Genomic DNA, 19,054 nt, shown 5'->3' on the forward strand with positions numbered 1-19,054 from the left:
TTTGTCTGTACCAAGGACATGAGGACATTAACTGTGTATGGAGGAAAGAAAATGTTATCACCTTTTTAGAAAGAGGTTCTTTACAGTAAAGAGTGGCTAAAATGTGGAATATCTTACTGCAGGAAGTAGTTATCGAAAATTCTATATCTGTATTTAAAAAGACTTTGATGCTTTGCTTCCATTGAGGGCAACCTATAGCTATTACTACAGGGGTGTTTTAATTCAGACAGATTTGCACTCAAGTTATAGAGATTTCAACGTGTCGTTTTTTTAACCTAGATATCTATAACTTTGTAGACTTTCCTTTATACTGCAGCTGTTTATAAGTATCTTCCTGGTTGGTCACAGTCATGTGATTATAATCCACTAATTGGTTCCTGTTTTATTGTAGACAATTGTTTTGCCTATTTGTTGCCTAGGAGAAATGTCTCCGTTCTAGTTAATATGATCCATCATATGAGGATCAGAGGAGAAGTCTGAGTATCATGTGACCTGTCCAGACAGTCCTGGGCCAGTAATCTTGGAAGAATAATTACTCTCAAGCCTATCTGTACAGTACAGATATACACAGACTTGGCCAATACAGACATCCATGTTTATGCACAATCATTTTACAGAACAATCTTCTAACATCTATTTCATGACTACGGAAACGTATACTCAACAAAAAGTCCATATTAACAAACGATAATTTAAATTAAAGCAGTCCTTAACTTGGTTTAAAAAAAAATTATCAAACAACAAGACTGCTTTTATTAACACTTTCCATATATATTTATGCCATCTGCTTGGAAGACTAATGCTCCTGAGTGCCCTGGTGGGTCTCTATATTTTATGTCCATTTCCATACAGTGGAAATGTAAGTACTCCCGCCCTCTGCACTAGTGCAAGGGAGAGGGTGGGTGGGGCTAATATCACAGAAATCTCCTCAACTCCCTTCACACTGGGGACTGCCCAGAGCTCACAGGTACATTATACTGACAAACAGCCAGTACAAACTTGTAGGTGAGGCTATAACAAATGCAGCTTGACTTTGGATTACATTTTTTTTTAACAGTTAGGGGACACTTTAATGTCACTGTCTGACATGACTCTAAGCTACATGGATTGTCCAGTAATAAACTGGGTATTTCGCTGAGGTATATTCTGTTTCTCATAATTCATTCACAGCTCACAATAAATCTGAACCATTAAATACACGTAACCCCCATTTTCCTGATTAAAAATACCTTACTTCTAATTTGTCCTGCAGAATATGTGACTGTTTTAAGACAAAATCCTTCTTTGAAATACATGTATGCAGTGCGTTGACCCGTATATTTCTTCCACACTATCTAAATACAGTAGGGTCCCGGTTATCTGGGATTCAACTAACCAGAAGTCTCAACCGACCAACACAAATCATCGGCAGTACTCACAGTGGTTAAGGCCTATTTCTTAGGCTGTTTGTGGGCTTTGCTGTGCTTAAAGCCGAACTGAAAGGTAAAAAAAAAAGTATTTCACTTACCTGGGGCTTCTGCCAGCCCCTTGCAGCCTTCCTGTCCTGCACTGGTTTTCCACAATCCTCCGTTCTCCCACTGCCAGCTGCTTTTGGTTTGGTTGATTCAGCAACTGCACCTGCGTATCTTTCTTTACGTTCCCGCCTGCAATAGCATCCTAAGCTATTAGCGCAGGACCCTATTGCAGGCTGGAACACTAAAAAAAATATGTGTGGCTCGGGGAGCACAGGTGCAGTTGCTGACGACTTACAAGTCGACGGTATGACCGAACCGAAAGCAGCTGGCGTCAGGAGAAGGGAGGATCGTGGAAGACCGGCGCAGGACAGGAAGGCTGCAAGGGGCTGGCAGAAGCCCCAGGTAAGTGAAACACTTTGTTTTTGTTTTTTTTTTCCTATCAGTTACGCTTTAAAGACTGGATTACACAGCTCGCCCAAGGTTAATATAATGTAAATTACTGTATTTTAACATTTGGGGTGATAGTACTGTATTAGCGAGGCCTATCTTTAACATTGAGTCTCAAGCAACCAGAAAGCACACTTATCCAGCATCAACTGATCCCTGTCAGTGATGAATAACCGAGACTCTGCTGTAATCTTCATACTGTATCAAGTTTCCCTTTGAAACCTCCTCTAGCACCTGTGTGCTTCTCTTGCTGCACAAGTCTCCATGGGTTTGTCAAAAACTAATTGTACAAAATGTCCATCAATCGAATTAAGTTATAAATATATCTGTATATAATTCATAAAATATCAGTGCAATATTGCCATCATAACCTTTTTCCCATACGTTAACAGCATGACTGGAACCCATAGAGAGTACAATAGAACAAATACAGAACATTTCATTTTATGTCAACTTTTTGGTTCACTGTAATGACTTTAATGTATAATTTGTTGTTGTAATTATTGAATCATTTAAGCCAAACAGGTATGAAATGAAATCAGCAAACTCTTAAACACTTGTTTACAACTCAGTAAGCAGTACACTGTGAGACAGGAGAGCACCCTCTGCAGGGCTTGTGAAGCTGTAGTATTGTAGGCCACAAGTGTAGTGGATAACAAACGCAATGCTTGACTTTTACTCAGGGTAGTCCAACTCTTCATTGGCAATCAGTGCAGCAAAGTCCTGCTGATGCTTTCCTTTACTTTTGGATCTGCTGTTTGTCCGGGAGCTGTCCTGTGTTTCCGCTGCCTGCTGATAGTAGTTGCCTTTCTCTGCACCTGCCCAGTCCTGCGATTTATCTTCATCTGGTGGATATGAGTAGCCATCATCCACTGAATAGTTGTCATCAACATCATATCGCTGGTATGTGCTCTGATGGAGGACCTCTTCTCGAGCACTGATTTCCAAGGTGCTGTTCCACATGCCATAGCCAAAATATATAAGTAAACCTACAAGACCACAGAAAAGTAGTTACTATTTTTTAATATGAACAAAACGTGTCTTTATTTTAATGCAGAGAGGGTATTTAATTATCATAGATTCTTCATAGAAACTGACCCCATGCTGGGCATACACTTTTTAGATGTGGTATCACTCTGACACATTTTCCCAATAGATATTTAGAGTTGGGCCGAACGGTTCGCCTGCGAACGGTTCCACGCGAACTTTCGTGGTTCGCGTTCGCGTCCCGCAGGCGAACTTTTGCGGAAGTTCGGTTCGCCCCATAATGCACCATAGAGGGTCAACTTTGACCCTCTACATCACAGTCAGCAGGCCCAGTGTAGCCAATTAGGCTACACTAGCCCCTGGAGCCCCACCCCCCTTATATAAGGCAGGCAGCGGTGGCCATTACGGTCACTCGTGTGCCTGCCTGCATTAGTGAGAGTAGGGCGAGCTGCTGCACTGTCTCTCATAGGGAAAGATTAGTTAGGCTTAGCTTGTTCCTGGCTGCATACCTGTTCTGTGAAGCCACCACTGCATACCTGTACTGTGAACCCACCACTGCATACCTGTTCATTGAACCCACCACTGCATACCTGTTAATTGAACCCACCACTGCATACCTGTTCAGTGAACCTGCCACTGCATACCTGTTCATTGAGCCCACCACTGCATACCTGTTCATTGAACCCACTACTGCATACCTGTTCAGTGAACCTGCCACTGCATACCTGTTCAGTGAACCCACCACTGCATACCTGTTCTGTGAACCCACCACTGTATACCTGTTCTGTGAACCCACCACTGCATACCTGTTCAGTGAACCCGCCACTGCATACCTGTTCAGTGAACCCACCACTGCATACCTGTTCAGTGAACCCACCACTGCATACCTGTTCAGTGAACCCGCCACTGCATACCTGTTCAGTGAACCCACCACTGCATACCTGTTCTGTGAACCTACCACTGCATACCTGTTCTGTTCAGTGAACCCGCCACTGCATACCTGTTCTGTTCAGTGAACCCGCCACTGCATACCTGTTCAGTGAACCCACCACTGCATACCTGTTCTGTGAACCTACCACTGCATACCTGTTCTGTTCAGTGAACCCGCCACTGCATACCTGTTCTGTTCAGTGAACCCGCCACTGCATACCTGTTCTGTTCAGTGAACAGTTTGGTGTGTCAGTGTGAAGCAGTACCTTAATTACACTACCTAATTGATGTATACACATGCAAGATGTTTTAAAGCACTTTAGGCCTGTCATTTAGCATTGAATGTGATTTCTGCCCTTAAAACGCTGCTTTGCGTCAAATCCAGATTTTTCCCGGGGACTTTTGGCGTGTATCCCACTCTGCCATGCCCCCATCCAGGTGTTAGACCCCTTGAAACATCTTTTCCATCACTTTTGTGGCCAGCATAATTTTTTTTTTTTCAAAGTTCGCATCCCCATTGAAGTCTATTGCGGTTTGCGAACTTTAACGCGAACCGAACCTTCCGCGAAAGTTCGCGAACCCGGTTCGCGAACCTAAAATCGGAGGTTCGGCCCAACTCTATAGATATTAGACCAGGGCCCATATGCAATTCACTTTTTCTCCTGAGTGATCTCCTAGGAGATCATTTCTTATTCTTTTTAAAATAACTTTTAAAAATTTTACAATTGAAAAAGTAAGTAAAATTTGGTGAAAAGGTACTATCAAAATTATTTTGAGTATTTTCTTGTTTGGTGGTGGTTTAAAGGGCATTTTATGACAAGATATGAAAATATCACCTAGGGGAAACCTCAGGATAAAAAGCAAAATGCTTATGGGCCCACAGCTTGGTAGAGATTTGATCTGATATCCTTTTTCCCACCAACACCACACGCTCTGCCTCGCTCGCTGCACTACAAAGATTTGGGGGCCTTGTTTCTGTGTTGTCTGTGCCCATGACCACGATACTCCCCTCCTTCTTAACATGCCCTTACTGCTCATTTGCCTGCAGAATGGCTTTTTCTGATTAATGACTAAAATTGAAAAAAAGTGACTATCCTCACCCCTTCAGGGAAAATTTGAAAACCAAAGTCCTCTTACTATACAAAATAGGATGTACGTTACAATCTGTAGGGGCTAATTGAGTCACTTGAACACAAACTCCATTTGGAGGGGCTCGAGATGTGCATCAAAATGCACCACTGAGGGCGTCCACACTGCATGTCCGATCCCCTCCACATAAAATTGGTGAACATACAGTATACAACTACATATTAAAGTATTTATTTGCACTGCTTTATGCACATCCATGCAGTTATCATACACAAGAGACACCTTTTTTTGGTATTGAAGTGGACATGTTTATCATTTCAGTGTGGAATGTATATATACTAAAGAGGAACGTTAGTGAAAATAATGTAATGAATAAAATTGCTTAATGTTTTACAATTTTCATTTATCAATTATCTAGTCAGTGTTTGCCCATTGTAAAATCTTTCCTCTCACTGATTCACATTCTGAAATGTATGTGACAACATCTTTAGTCCTGCCAGGTGAACTCTCTGTGTAGAACTATCAGTAAATGAACATTCCACAGAGAGAGATTTGGCTTGCCTGACAGTTGTAAACAGCCGTTAGGGTGTATCAGCTACTGATTGGGATGATGTTCAATCCTGGATTAACTAGTTGCTGCACAACCTGCAGTATATCTACACCCTACAGGACTTCATCTGAAGTCCGAGGGACTTACATATTTGATTGCCACTGTGCACACTCCCCGGTGCGAGCTCTCCTGAGCACGGTCTCATTGCCGCCTGTTAGTAGGGAGATCAGTGATTAGGAACGCAGCTACAATTCATTGATCTTAGTGCCCATGTCAATGATCGCCGGCATCAATGAGATGTCTGCGGTCATTGTAAAAAACAAAAGTAACACATATTTTATTTTATTTATTATTTATTTATTGTTAGAGATGGCCCGAACGGTTCGCATTCGAACCCGAACACGCAAACTTCGGTGGTTCACATTCGGGGTGAACCGCGAACTATATGCGAGTGCGACCTGCCCCCTATACTACATCATTAGGCTCAACTTTGACCCTCTACATAACAGTCAGCAGACACATGGTAGCCAATCAGGCTACACTCCCTCCTGGAGCCCCCCCCCCCCCCCTTATAAAAGGCAGGCAGCGTCGGCTATTTCCCTCACTCATGTGGCTGCAGTAATTAGAGAAGGAAGAGTTGCTGCAGAGACATAGGGAAAGCTTAGTTAGGCTCTTGTTAGGATTGTTAGCTTGTTCCTTGCAGATACTTATTGCTAAAAAGCACCCCTCAACAGCTCTTTTGAGAGCTAATGTTGTTCTTGTGATCTATTTTTTTGTGTGTGTGTGTCCCACTGACACTTGCATATACAGCCCTGCCAGTCAGTCACATCTGGCCCTTGGCCCCTTGCTAATTCCTACTGTGCCACTGCCAGGCTCAGCACATTCAGTGCCTACCTTTTCACTGCACGTGTGTGACTGCTGCACATTTGTAATACCAATCACTGCATACCTGTTCATGTTTGCTGCTCCTGCTTGACAGAAGCAAGCAGTGTTATATACTAGTCACTGCACCTGTTCACGGTACCTGTGTGTGTGACAGCTGCACATTTGTAATACCAATCACTGCATACCTGTTCATGTTTACTGCACCTGCGTGACAGAAGCACGCAGTGTTATATACCAGTCACTGCATACCTGTTCACTGCACCTGTGTGACTGCACATTGTATTAGTCAAGTCAGTGCATACCTTTCAGTTCATCCCCCCCAATATGGGCAAAACAGGCAGAGGCAGGCCACAAAGGTCTGTTTGAGGTTGTGCTGTCGTGATTTCATGCGGCCCTGGACCAAAGTACAGTGTTCAGAAGGCGCGTGCCATCAACCCCCAAGATTGTCAGAACATAGTTGACTATTTAACACAGAACACCTCATCTTCCTCAGCTTCTGCACGGAAGTGTGACATATCTTCCTCCTCCTGCTCTTATTCTGGCACCCCACTTAACACTCAGTCGGACCCCACCACCAAAGTACCATCACCCCAGGGCTCAGCAATGTGGAAATTTTTTGTGTGTCTGCCTCAGATGAGAGCAATGCCATCTGTACTCTCTGCCACAAAAATTGAGCCATGGAAAGACCAAGACCCACATAGGGACAACTTCCTTACGAAGGCACATGATGACAAAGCACAAACTGCAATGGGATGACCACCTGAGGAAAAGCAGCACACAAAAGCAAAACCACACAACCACAGTGGAAGATACCAGGCCGCAATTATTTCTCAAAAAAGGTGATACCCAAACTGAACCGTGATGTTAAAAAGGCAAGTGGTGTCATCTCTGGAACACAGCGTTGGGTCAAGGGTCCATCTGACCACGTGGTCTGCAAAGCGCGGTCAGGCCTGCCCAAAGACTAAGTCAGTCCCCACACACAGCATCTCTGCCTGCACGCCGTGTGATTACCTGCCTCAAGACTAAGTCGGTCCCCAGTCCCCACACAACATCTCTGCCTGCAGGATTTTTAAGGCCGCTGCTAGCAGCGGCTGCTATAATAATTTTTCTGGTGCGTGTACATGCCTGCCTAATTTTTCTGGCTGCACTGCAGCTGCAACAACAAAACAAAAGGCATGTACATGTGCTAATTCCCCTTTGTGATCGTTACCTTGCTGTGGTGAAGGGGCTTGCATATCACAATGAAGCAATGACCGGCGGCTATATGAATGTGTCAGGAGGGCACACCCAAGGTCGCTGCTTCATTGTGGACAGACCAAATTCGATCAGCTGGACAGTCACTGTTGTTCTATCATTGAGCTACCACAGCCCGGCGACCATATAGGCTTGAAAACTGCCATGGCCTGCACTCTTGCCATGGTGAGCACTACTCCAGCACAGCCCTCACTACACAAACAGCTGTTTGCAGTGCATTACACAGTGAGTTTGGTGTGTCAGTGTGAAGCAGTACACTAATTACACTACCTGATTGATGTATACACATGCAAGATGTTTTAAAGCACTTTAGGCCTCCAATTTAGCATGCAATGTGATTTCTGCCCTTAAAGAGACTCTTAAATCGCTTCAGAGCTTATATATAGCAGTGGCATGTGTGCCCCTGCTAAAACGCCGCTATCCCGCGGCTGAACGGGGGTCCCTTACCCCCCAAATCCCCCCTAGCAAAATCTACGACCAACTTGGTCGTAGATTTTGCTGCTGCTGGAGCCAGGGCTAACGGCTGCAGCCCTGCCTCACAGCACGTCTTTTAGCGGCGCATCGCCACCTCTCCACCACCCCTCTCAGTGAAGGAAGACTGAGAGGGGCGGGGGAGAGGCGGAGATACGCGCTGACAGACGCGTGTGAGGGCAGGGCGGCAGCCATTAGCCCTGCCTCACCAGGAAGAGATCCCTGGGCACCACGGAGGGGATTTGGGAGGTAAGGGACCCCCGTTCAGCCGCGGGATAGCGGCGTTTTAGCAGGGGCACACATGCCCCTGCTGAATATAAGAGCTGAAGCGAGTTTTATTCTCACTTCAGACTCTCTTTAAAACCCTGCTGTGCGTCAAATCTGGATTTTTCCCCCGGGACTTTTGGCGTGTATCCCACTCCACCATGCCCCCCTCCAGGTGTTAGACGCCTTGAAACATCTTTTCCATCACTTTTGTGGCCAGCATAAATGTTTGTAGTTCGCATCCTCATTGAAGTCTATTGCGGTTTGCGCAACCCAAACATTAGCAGAAGTTCACGTTCGAGGTTGGCAAACCTAAAATCGTAAGTTCAAGCCATTTCTATTGTATTTATAAAGCGCCAACATATTATGCAGCCCATGCCAACATACACACGTTTCAAACGATGTGGCGCTGTGTCCACACTGTACAAAATAATTCTGGATCCAACACTCCTCTACCCCTCTAGAACAAATGTACATCTTAGATGTATGTGTATACAGTTTTTTTTTTAATTTTGCAATTTTTTGCAATAGTGGGCATTTAATAATAATTATAATGCTGACTGAAGTACATCCCCCTCTTAATACCGGTAATACTTTAGTCTCATTTAGGCGGGCCAAAAGTAGTTGTCCTTTAACTTCATCATAAACTCTTAAGATGCTGATAAGAAGCTCCTTCTTCTTTGTAAGAATACTGGACACCACTGAGACTCTTTTCTCTATAGCACTTTGTGAAGTAGTAAGTAAATGGAATGTAGAAGTCTCCTCAGGGAAATAACTATGAGGGATTGATGATCCCAAATTATCTTGCAAGGTTCAAAGACAAAAAGTCAATGACATAATGATGAATATTTGAAGATCACGCCTTTCAGCTGGCCAAAAAAAAGTTCAATGATAACAGTTGGATACTGGAACTGATTGGCACAAGTTTGGAAGGAACCAGATGATTACATTTGGCCTTCATCTTGCTGAATAGGTTGGTTAAGGCTCTCCAAGTTATAATTAGGAATCAATATGCTGAAAGGCTAAATGAAAGAGTAATGCTGTAGCCACATCATAGTTGTGAATGGCAGTAGAACCTACTCTTACATTGTAAACTCGATTAGGCAGGGTCCTCTACTCCTCGTGACTCTAAACTATTCTACCTCTAGACTATCAATTTTTGTTCCTCTAACTCAACACAGTAAATGGTCATGTGTTCCTATGTCTCGACCTCCTATAAACCAATCTAAGCCTGCAAGATAACAGCCAATTGGGTTTCAGAACAGGTGTGCTCCCACATCTCCAACAGCTCTTGAACTTGTCACTTGAATTAGTTTTATTAGTCCTAGTGGCTTCACTCATTATTTGCATATCAACTTTTATACAACAGGTTTGCATCTGTAAGCAACAAACAGTACACAGCTACACACTGAGGTAAAAAAAAAAGAACAGCTACATAATCCACGGTACTTAAAGAGGAACTCCAGTGAAAATAATGTAATAAAAAAGTGCTTCATTTTTACAATAATTATGTGTAAATGATTTAGTCAGTGTTTGCCCATTGTAAAATCTTTCCTCTCCCTGATTTACAATCTGACATTTATCACATGGCAACATTTTACTGCTGGCAGGTGATGTCAGTGGAAGGAGATGCTGCTTGCTTTTTTGGCAGTTCGAAATGGCTGTAAACAGCTTTTATTTCCCACAATGCAACAAGGCTCCCATAGTGTGATATCAGAACCATGGTCCTGACATCACACTGTGGGTAGGGTTTCACTACAATATCAGCCATACAGACTGCCTGATGATCCGTTTGTGAAAAGGAATAGATTTCTCATAGAAAAGGGGGTATCAGCTACTGATTTGGATGAAGTTCAATTCTTGGTTACGGTTTCTTTTTAAGAAGGCGGTTGCATAGTCCTTCCTTGGTACTGAATGAGGAGGTTGCATAATCCCTGGCACTGAAAGAGGTAGTTGCATAATCTCTGCTACTGGATTTGGGATCTGTGGAGATTTTGTCAATATGAAAGCCTTTTCCACTCAGTATTTTCTAGCCGCCCACAGCCAAATACTAGATCGTTCAAATACTCCACCCTCCCTATGTTTAGACTATGCCTGAAAATAAGCATGTTACATTTTTATGTGCAAAGCTGGATGTTTTGTTCCCTAGTGAATGTGTCAATCTTCATTGTTTTTCCTACCAGTCAGACATTAGAATGGGTCACAGGTATGACATAGCAAAGCCACATTCATTACAAGTACTCTGATCCCTGGCTTGTCCGGTGCTGTCACATGAGAGCACATTCCTCGAGTGTCTGGTTACTGCATGCATGTTAAATGAATGAGGCTCTGGATGGTATCCAGACGATGAACTGTGAAAGTACAAGGGCTTATTAACTTGCACAATCCTTCCGTGTCTCATTTCCCTTCTCTTGTTTTCTCTCATTCTACATTAGTGTGTTTTTGTCTAGGCTCACATATGGCGTCTGCTTATGACAAACAGCCTTCATGATATTTGGCCACACCGACAGGATTATATGTTGATTTTGATGCTAAATTATTTTATCACCGACAGCTTCCGAAATAAAATATGCATGACGGTGGGCAGCGAAATCTCTTGATGTGCTGAAAAGCCTCAGGTCTCGCAGTGCCAGATGGTACATGAGCAAGGTTCTTCTCATTCAAATTTAATGAGGCCTGAGTCCTGGTGAGATCTGGCTTACGTAAGCACAACTAAAATTCCAGCTATCGAATTTGGTGAACCCTGTATGATGAGTACTTAGCCATCTAAGCACACATAAAATATAAGATTCCATGGAATAAAGGGGAGATGACTTTTTACATTATAGCTGATAGAATATTTGTATTTCATCATGCACAGCTGCAGGTCTTTCTGCAGATAATGCTGATAGCACAGAACTGCAGATTTCATTCTTTTCTACACCTGTGGACCAGAAATGAACGTGGAAAACGTACTTGTAGCAAAAACACCTTTTCCTGCATTAGGATTGCTCTGGTTCATGTAGTACAAGGCGGAAAGATATTTAAAAGATCAGCCCAAAGTAAGGAATAAGGTTTCATTTGTTTAAAGTGGACCCGAGGTGAGAGATATATGGAGGCTGCCATACGTATTACTTTTTAAGCAATACCAGTTGTCTGGCAGTCCTGCTGATTCTCTGCCTCTAATACTTTTAGCCATAGACCCTGAACAAGCATATGCAGATCAGATGTTTCTGACAATATTGCCAGATCTGACAAGATTAGCTGCATGCTGGTTTCTGGTGCTTTCTTGCCTTATATGTGCCACTTGGATAGATTAAACATTTGAATAATATAAAATATTTAATTTTATTACAGATGTTAATTAGCCATGCCAGCTGTTAAAGCTAATTTTGGTAGATGTCACAGATGATGGTGATGTGATAAAAAAAAGACTGTCGGTGACAGGTTTTCATGCAATTAAGAAATGATTGCAGTCAGAGAATCACACAACTGCTATTGGAAGATGTAAAGAAGCAAATGATAAGGTAGGATACATGATCCCTAATTACTCCATATGTGACCAATCATAAACTTAATGACTCTTTACTATTCAAATTCTCCCCTAATGTTGCCCTCCCCTCTTGTCTTTGGGTAACAAGGAAACAAGAGGCAAACTATTCCAGGATTCTAGTAACAACATTTTCAAGTATCAACATGGATTTAATCAAAATAACATTCAAACTTGAATAATTCTTTGATTCAACAGATATATACCGGCCCGCCCCCTTCAGTCCTCAAATGATCTCCGCCTAACCTCCCCATGCATTTCTCACTCCCATGCACGCCTACAAGACTTCGCAAGAGCTGCCCCGCCCTATGTTCCCTTCCACTCCACATCAGACTCGCTTCTTCCTTCAACACTTTCAAGCAAGCCCATTACAACACATTTCTTCAAAATGGCCCACCACCCATCTACCACACTCTAACTCTCTCAGTCAAGCACCTTTTCCACAGGCCTACCTTATGTGTCCCTCCCCCACCCTTTAGATTGTATTCCTTTGGCAGGGTCCTCCGCCCCCCACACCTTAGTGTGTCTTTCTTACTCTTGCTACCCCAGCAATGATACCCTTCTCATGGACTAACTCGGACTTGATTTGCTGGGTCTCGGTAAAACGCTTTTTATACCCTGATTGCATGTATAACCTTGTGCTTGTAATGCTGGTGGGTCATACTTTCTGACCACCCAGCACAACAAGGCTAAGAGCTGGATAATGGAAGAGGCTACACAGGCTGCTCAGAGCAACTGCAGCTCTGGGCTTCTGATAAGATGCAATGGCAGCACAGTGCGATGTTGCACTGCTCTTGCGATAGCAAACATTCAGACAGATACAAGACAGACTGGAGTGAGGTTGCCAATAGCAACCGCAGCAATAGCTACCTCGCAAGGACAGGACTAGGAGAACAGAGGCTGACAGAATGAATGCTTGCTAATCTAGTCACTGCCTCAGTGACAGCAAGCATTCACAAAGACAAGAGTGAGGTAACCAATAGCAACCGCAGCAATGGCTACCTCGCAAGGGCAGGACTAGGCTAGCTAAGCACGGGTGATCATGCTAAGCGCAACCTACCGAAACATGCTAAAAACTGACTAGCTGAAAACAGGATATCAACAGTTCGAGTACGTATATATAAGCGGCACTGATATATCACTGTAACACGAATACAAGGAAAATAACAAACGCTAACTAGAATATGTATATATTGGCGATGAACCAATATATAACATAAGCAAGGAGACTAGCTAGATCTGGACTGGAGCAATACAGCGAACTAACTAGGCAATACAAACAATACAAATTCTCTGCACTAGAAGGAGTACGTATATATGTCCCTGTGGGAAATATATAATTGTAGCTCCACAAGATAACTGAACTAGAAAGTAACAAGACAAGGACTATATTTCACAGTATCAAAGGACCCCGTAACAGCTTAGACAAAGATGAAACTATGACGGGCGAGGTCTAAAAGGGGAGGCAGACTTTTATGATGGCATCAGCCAATGGATGCAAGCATGCAAATCTCCACACAGCTGAATGGTAATCATTCAATCCTGAGCTGGCTTGGTTACCATTTGCTAGCTGAAAGACTATGATAACAAATGCAAACATTACTATGTAACAACATGCATGCAGGAAATCCAGGGCTATCTGGCTGCAGCTCAGCTGTAGTAAGCCATTGATGGAATGATGACAGTATTCTGAGCTGCCCAGAACTGCAGAGCAATTGCAAATGACAATGTGACTCATTGCGAATGCACAACCGAATGCAGACTGACAAGCCAGAACTGTCCGTTTGCGGCTCCACCGCAATGGGCAGAACACGCAACAGGAGGAATCCTTACAGTGCTATGTTGTATAACCAATTGCTACCTCTCTATCTGTCACCCATTGTTTACAATGTATTTATATGTTGGCACTTTATAAATACAATAAATAATAATAATAATTCTGCTTCAAGGATGATTGTCAGATGAATGATTCTTATTGGTCCACCTAGTGAACCAATGGGGAGCCCCAGGTGGAGCTGTGAAGCTGCTTTTGTCTGGGATCTAGTGTTTGGGATCCACTCTATTAGAAAAAGAAGCAGAGAGCAGAGAGAGTAGTCCTAGCTGGTCCAGCACAGAGCAACGGAAAGCATCGCTTTCCGGCAGCATAAGAATGGAATAAGATAGTGTTAAGAACCAACTGGGCAATAAACTCACACAAGCAAGTTTTTTTTTTAACACCCTGATGGATGCTAACTTGAAGTGGATCAGGTGATGATTTTGTTACCTGATTTTAGGACTTACCAGCACTTAATGCTGTCAAGTTAAGGAATAGAATAGGGCCCTATGTTTTCCTGTGACTGTGTGGGTTTTCTCTGGGTACTCTGGTTTCCTTCCACATCCCCAAAAAACATACAGAGAAGTTAGTTTGCTTTTCCCTAATTTGGACCTAGACTATCATGGATGTTTGACCATGGTAGGGATTAGATTGTGAGACCCTCTGAGGGACAGTTAGTAACAAGATTATACACTCTGCAAAGAGGTGTGGAAGATGTCAGCACTACATAAATACTAAATATAATAATAATCACTTATACTGTACATCTTTATAACCATTTACAGTCCACTGTATAACCATTTACTGTCCAAGCAAAACCAGCTCCAGACTCTTGCTGATCAAATGTTTTTTGAATAAAGTTTCAGCAACATCGGTTGGATAACTGTTGACTTTGAAAATCCCACTAAGAAATATACAGAAATTTACTAGGACAGAACAACACAAGGGAATTTTGAAGTATTCACTTACCAACAAAACACCAGACAGCAAATCGTATCCATGTTATAGCGGACAGTTTGAGCATAAGATAGATATTGACCATCATTGCAAACGCTGGAACAAAGGGGACACATGGTGCCATGTAAGGCAGCTTCTTTGGGTTCTCTGGTTGCTGAAGGATAACAAAAACCAAGGCGAGGATTAGTAGCACCATCATAACGACTAAGAGGACAGCCCACCATACTTGGTCATAGACATAATCAGAACCAAATATAATGAAAGAGCAGAAGATAAATAACAAGACAAAAAGTAGTAAGACACAGATTGTGACTGTTCGGCCTGTAGTAACAGTTGGCCTGTCCATTTTTCCAGGTAGACCAAGACGTATCCTCATTGTGTAATATCTCGGCCCTATAAACTTTTTCAGCTTGAAAAGGTAGATATTTTCAGAACCATCTGCTTCAATACCAGATGTCATGTCCACTGTTCCATAGTTTGGATGGTTCATATTGTAGCTGGCCTTGTCAGATTTACCAATCAGCATTTCATTGTCTCCTAGGGAGGGCAAATTTTTTGCTCCGCATGTATTGGTGGCAGGCCCAGTGAACTCTTCCCCATCACTCATGGGAGAACAGGCTTCCTTCTCGCAGTCTGCAAGGACACCTTCTTTCTTTTTGGTGTGCTCTTCAGAAAGAAACTTAACAAAGCCATCAATGTCACTCTCAGGCTGGTAACGTAATAGTAGTACACAAACAGAGACAAGGGTATATGCTAAGAGAGTTCCAATAGACATCATTTCTATCAGATCCCGAAGACTGACCAACAGAGAAAGAAGGGCAGCAAGAAACCCAGAGACAATACAAGCTACTACAGGAGTCTCTGTATAAGAGCTAACATGGGACAAAAACCTGCAAAGACAAAAATAAAAATTCAGGATACTTCATTGTAAAATTATATCATAAACAGTTTTCACTCTATGCAAATACTGTACTAACCTGAAGAGTAAGCCATCACCAGACATGGCATAGATAACTCTGGGCATTGGAAATAGCGAGCCAAACAAGCTGACTGTGAGACCCGCTACAGACCCAATAGCCACAATAAATTTAGCAGTATAAAATCCATGGGCTACAAACATCTCCATCAGTGGTGATTCTGAATCAATCATATGATATGGAACCACTAACGTTAATATAACACTTACCTAAAAAGACAAATAACCATATAATTAAGACAATTAAACAAAAACATATATTTATAATATTTTAAAGCATTTTTGATTCTTCATTGCAAAACAGCTAACAGAAAAACAGAAACAAATAGACAAATAGAAGTTTTTTTCCCAAAGCAGGTGGTTTCGGCAGGAATATTGCAGAAAAACTAGAATTGTGGCTCAGATCGACCAATCAAAACCCTTGATATGGGCTTTATGACAAGTTTTACTTCTATGGTCCTTGTACGGGTTGTAATAAATCGGCCCCCAGTATTTTTGATAACCCCTCTAATGATACTGTAGAGCTCAGGGCACACTTTAAATTTTCCTTGGCTGATATGATTTCTGCCCTAAGATTTAAGTTTGTACAGATGCCCCCTGAGAGTGTTGGCCTCTCCTTCAGCAGCCAGGAAGTTTTTGCCTGGCGGCTAGTGATATGGGGCCTGATGCACAACACTGCAGTAAAGTTGCCATGTGCAGTGAACGCATGTCAATTTTATTATTACTCCCCCTCCCCCCAATAACCTTTTAGCACAGCAAGCGTTACTGCCAGCATCGATATGGTAACATTACCAAGGTAACGTTACTGTGGTAATACCCGCAGCGCTAAAGGATTAACATGTGGCGCCACCCGACGTTAGTAAGGGTAAAATTGTTGTTTGCTCCCTGACTGTGCACAGTAAGTTTACCGCAGTCTTGTGAATGAGGCGCATTCTGTCTTAGTGCTCACTGCAGAACGCTACTTGCCATTCTATCCTCTCTCCATAGAACATAAGCTGCTCAGCCAAGACTCATACACCTTGTCATTACTGTGCTCATTCCTAAACTGCTGCCCAAATGATCACTAACAACTGCTCCAGGAAACAATTAGTTAAGGTGTGTGAGTCTCCCTACAGCAAACCTGTGGAAAGGGCATTGTTTGCCTCAGCATTATTATGCTGTTCAGGCTGTAATACAACTATCTGAGAAGACTATAGCATACAGCCCAGGAAACTTGTGTTGCAAACAGTGGCTTCTCTGATATGCTACTGAATAAAAACTGTGAGGGATTCAGCCCCCCAAAATAAAATGATTCAAAACTGTTTAAAGTGCAAGATGAATTTACCTCAAGAATGAGAGTATCAGTTCAACAAGCAAGTAGTTTAATAAATCAAACCTGTGACTTTTACAAACATAAAAGTCAGATACTTACCTCATTGAAAGCACTGCTGGACGCTGGGACCCTCTGGAAGTTAGCAGTTGCTATCCCCTAAGTGAACAAGCGTGGTCGCACTGCGCAGGGCGCCTGAGCAGTAGCCACTGCTTGGGAGAAAAAGCAGAGCCCATGCTACTTGGCAGGCGTATCTATCTTGTGTCTGTACGGGAAAGTTGTGCTCCTGTCAACAAGCCCGTGCCAAGGAGGCTCAGGGGGTCCCAGCACTGGGACAGTGGGGTGGAGAGAGGCGGAGGAAGCCTCTGGATTATCCACAGCTTCCCTTTAACACACAAAAATGGTCAATTTTGGTTGTCTTAATAAATTACCTGCTTGTTGAACTGGCACTCATTCTTGAGGTAAATTCATCTCACCTTTTAAAGGGAACCCAAGGTGAGAGCGATATGGAGGCTGCCATATTTATTTCCTTTTAAACAATACCAGTTGCCTGGCAGTCCTCCTTATCCTGTGTCTCTAATACTTTTAACCATAGACCCTGGAAAAGCATATGCATTTGAGGTACTCTGACTCAGCTGATTTTACTTGATTAGCCATATGCTTGTTCCAGCGTTTTGATGCAGACACTACATACGCTAGAAGATCAACAGGACCGCCAGGCAACTGGCATTATTTACCAGTGATGTGGCGAACGGTTCGCCGGGCGAACATCTGTGGGGGGTTTACTACTTCCGGGTCGCTCTGACCCGGAGTAGTACGCCTGCGCTGCACGGCGGAGCGCGTCCTAGATCGTGCTCCAGTTGCCGGGCACTCTCTGCGCATGAGCGTGACGTCGTTCACGACGTCACGCACATGTGCAGAAAGTGCCTGGCAACAGGAGCGCGATGTAGGAAGTGCTCCGCCGGGCAGCGCAGGCGTACTACTCCGGGTCAGAGCGACTCGGAAGTAGTAAACTCCCCAGGGATTCAGAGATGTTCGCCGGCGAACGGTTCAGGAACCGTTCCGCACATCTCTATTGTTTACTAGGAAATAAATATGGCAGCCTCCACATCACTCTCACCTCGGATTCCCCTTAAGCTGTTTTTAATCATTATTTTTTTTTATTTTGAGGGGGGGGGGGGGTGCGCCTTTCTACCAGTTTGTTAGTTTGCATTGCCCCTTCAAGGGGAATTGAAACTCCTCCTGATCATATATTTACGATTTATGTTTTGAGTACAATGCATACTGAAGAACTAACCTCTTAATCTTATGATCTGGACAATGAATTCTGCACCAGGACTGCTTGTAATGCAACATTTCGAAATACATTTCTCATTAGTCACAAAATGCTTTGCAAAACAATGTGCTTCTTCATATAGCAAATATCATGCATGAATTCATACCATAAAGTCTTTTCTTCATTACTGCTCCTCTGTTAAAAATGTACTCCTCTTAATAACACTAATCGCTCACATTTTAAAGATGCACGCAATCTACATTCCTTTGTATATGAGTTAGTTGCATAACATGGAGTAATATTAGTGGAGGGTAAGTGAAGTGCTGTGCAATACTTACAGAGACATACGCTGTCAGGCAGGTGACCAGGGAAGCTGTGATAGCATATGGAATAGAGGTATTAGGGCTCTTTGCTTCCTCTCCTGTGGTGGCAATGATGTCAAAGCCAATGAATGCGTAAAAACATGTAGCTGCACCTTTCAGAACCTGCAAGTCAATAGAATGCCAATTATCAGCACAAGTCATCTCTGTTATCAGAAGATCTAGCATCACATTATCAACAAGACTAATGGGGGGGGGGGGTGCTAATATCCTGAACACTGGAAAAATGTTTTGGTTAGCAGTGGAACAGCAGCGGATTCTTATGTGTACAGTCCTTTTCCTTTTTTTACACAGGACAAATGATATTTATTATCATACAGTCAAAATAACCCAAAAGTTTATCAAAGCAAAGAAGTGGAACATTCTTGAATGGCCGAGTCAGTCACCTGATCTTAACCCTATTGAGTATGTATTTCACCTGTTGAAGACTAAACTTTGGACAGAGAGGCCCACAAACAAACAGCAACTGAATGCCGTGGCAGT

General features: G+C 43.0%; 2 protein-coding genes across 5 annotated transcripts in view; both read right to left on the minus strand.

Moving 5' to 3' along the window:
- RPL22L1 (ribosomal protein L22 like 1) overlaps positions 1-19,054 on the minus strand; it is a 460,839-nt gene that overhangs the window by 109,182 nt on the left and 332,603 nt on the right. The gene's annotated exons all lie outside the window — the stretch shown is intronic.
- Positions 2,330-19,054, minus strand: part of SLC7A14 (solute carrier family 7 member 14) — a 137,055-nt gene continuing 120,330 nt past the window's right edge. For all 4 annotated transcript variants that reach the window (XM_068281006.1, XM_068281008.1, XM_068281009.1 and 1 more), the window contains 4 exons: positions 18,530-18,676; positions 15,608-15,816; positions 14,643-15,520; positions 2,330-2,890 (listed from right to left, as the gene is read on the minus strand). In XM_068281006.1, the coding sequence (XP_068137107.1) occupies positions 2,577-2,890; positions 14,643-15,520; positions 15,608-15,816; positions 18,530-18,676 (1,548 nt within the window). In that variant the 3' untranslated portion in view covers positions 2,330-2,576. The remainder of the gene's footprint in view (positions 2,891-14,642; positions 15,521-15,607; positions 15,817-18,529; positions 18,677-19,054) is intronic.

Source organism: Hyperolius riggenbachi, chromosome 4 (assembly GCF_040937935.1).
Source record: "Hyperolius riggenbachi isolate aHypRig1 chromosome 4, aHypRig1.pri, whole genome shotgun sequence".
Classification (NCBI taxonomy): Eukaryota; Metazoa; Chordata; class Amphibia; order Anura; family Hyperoliidae; genus Hyperolius; species Hyperolius riggenbachi.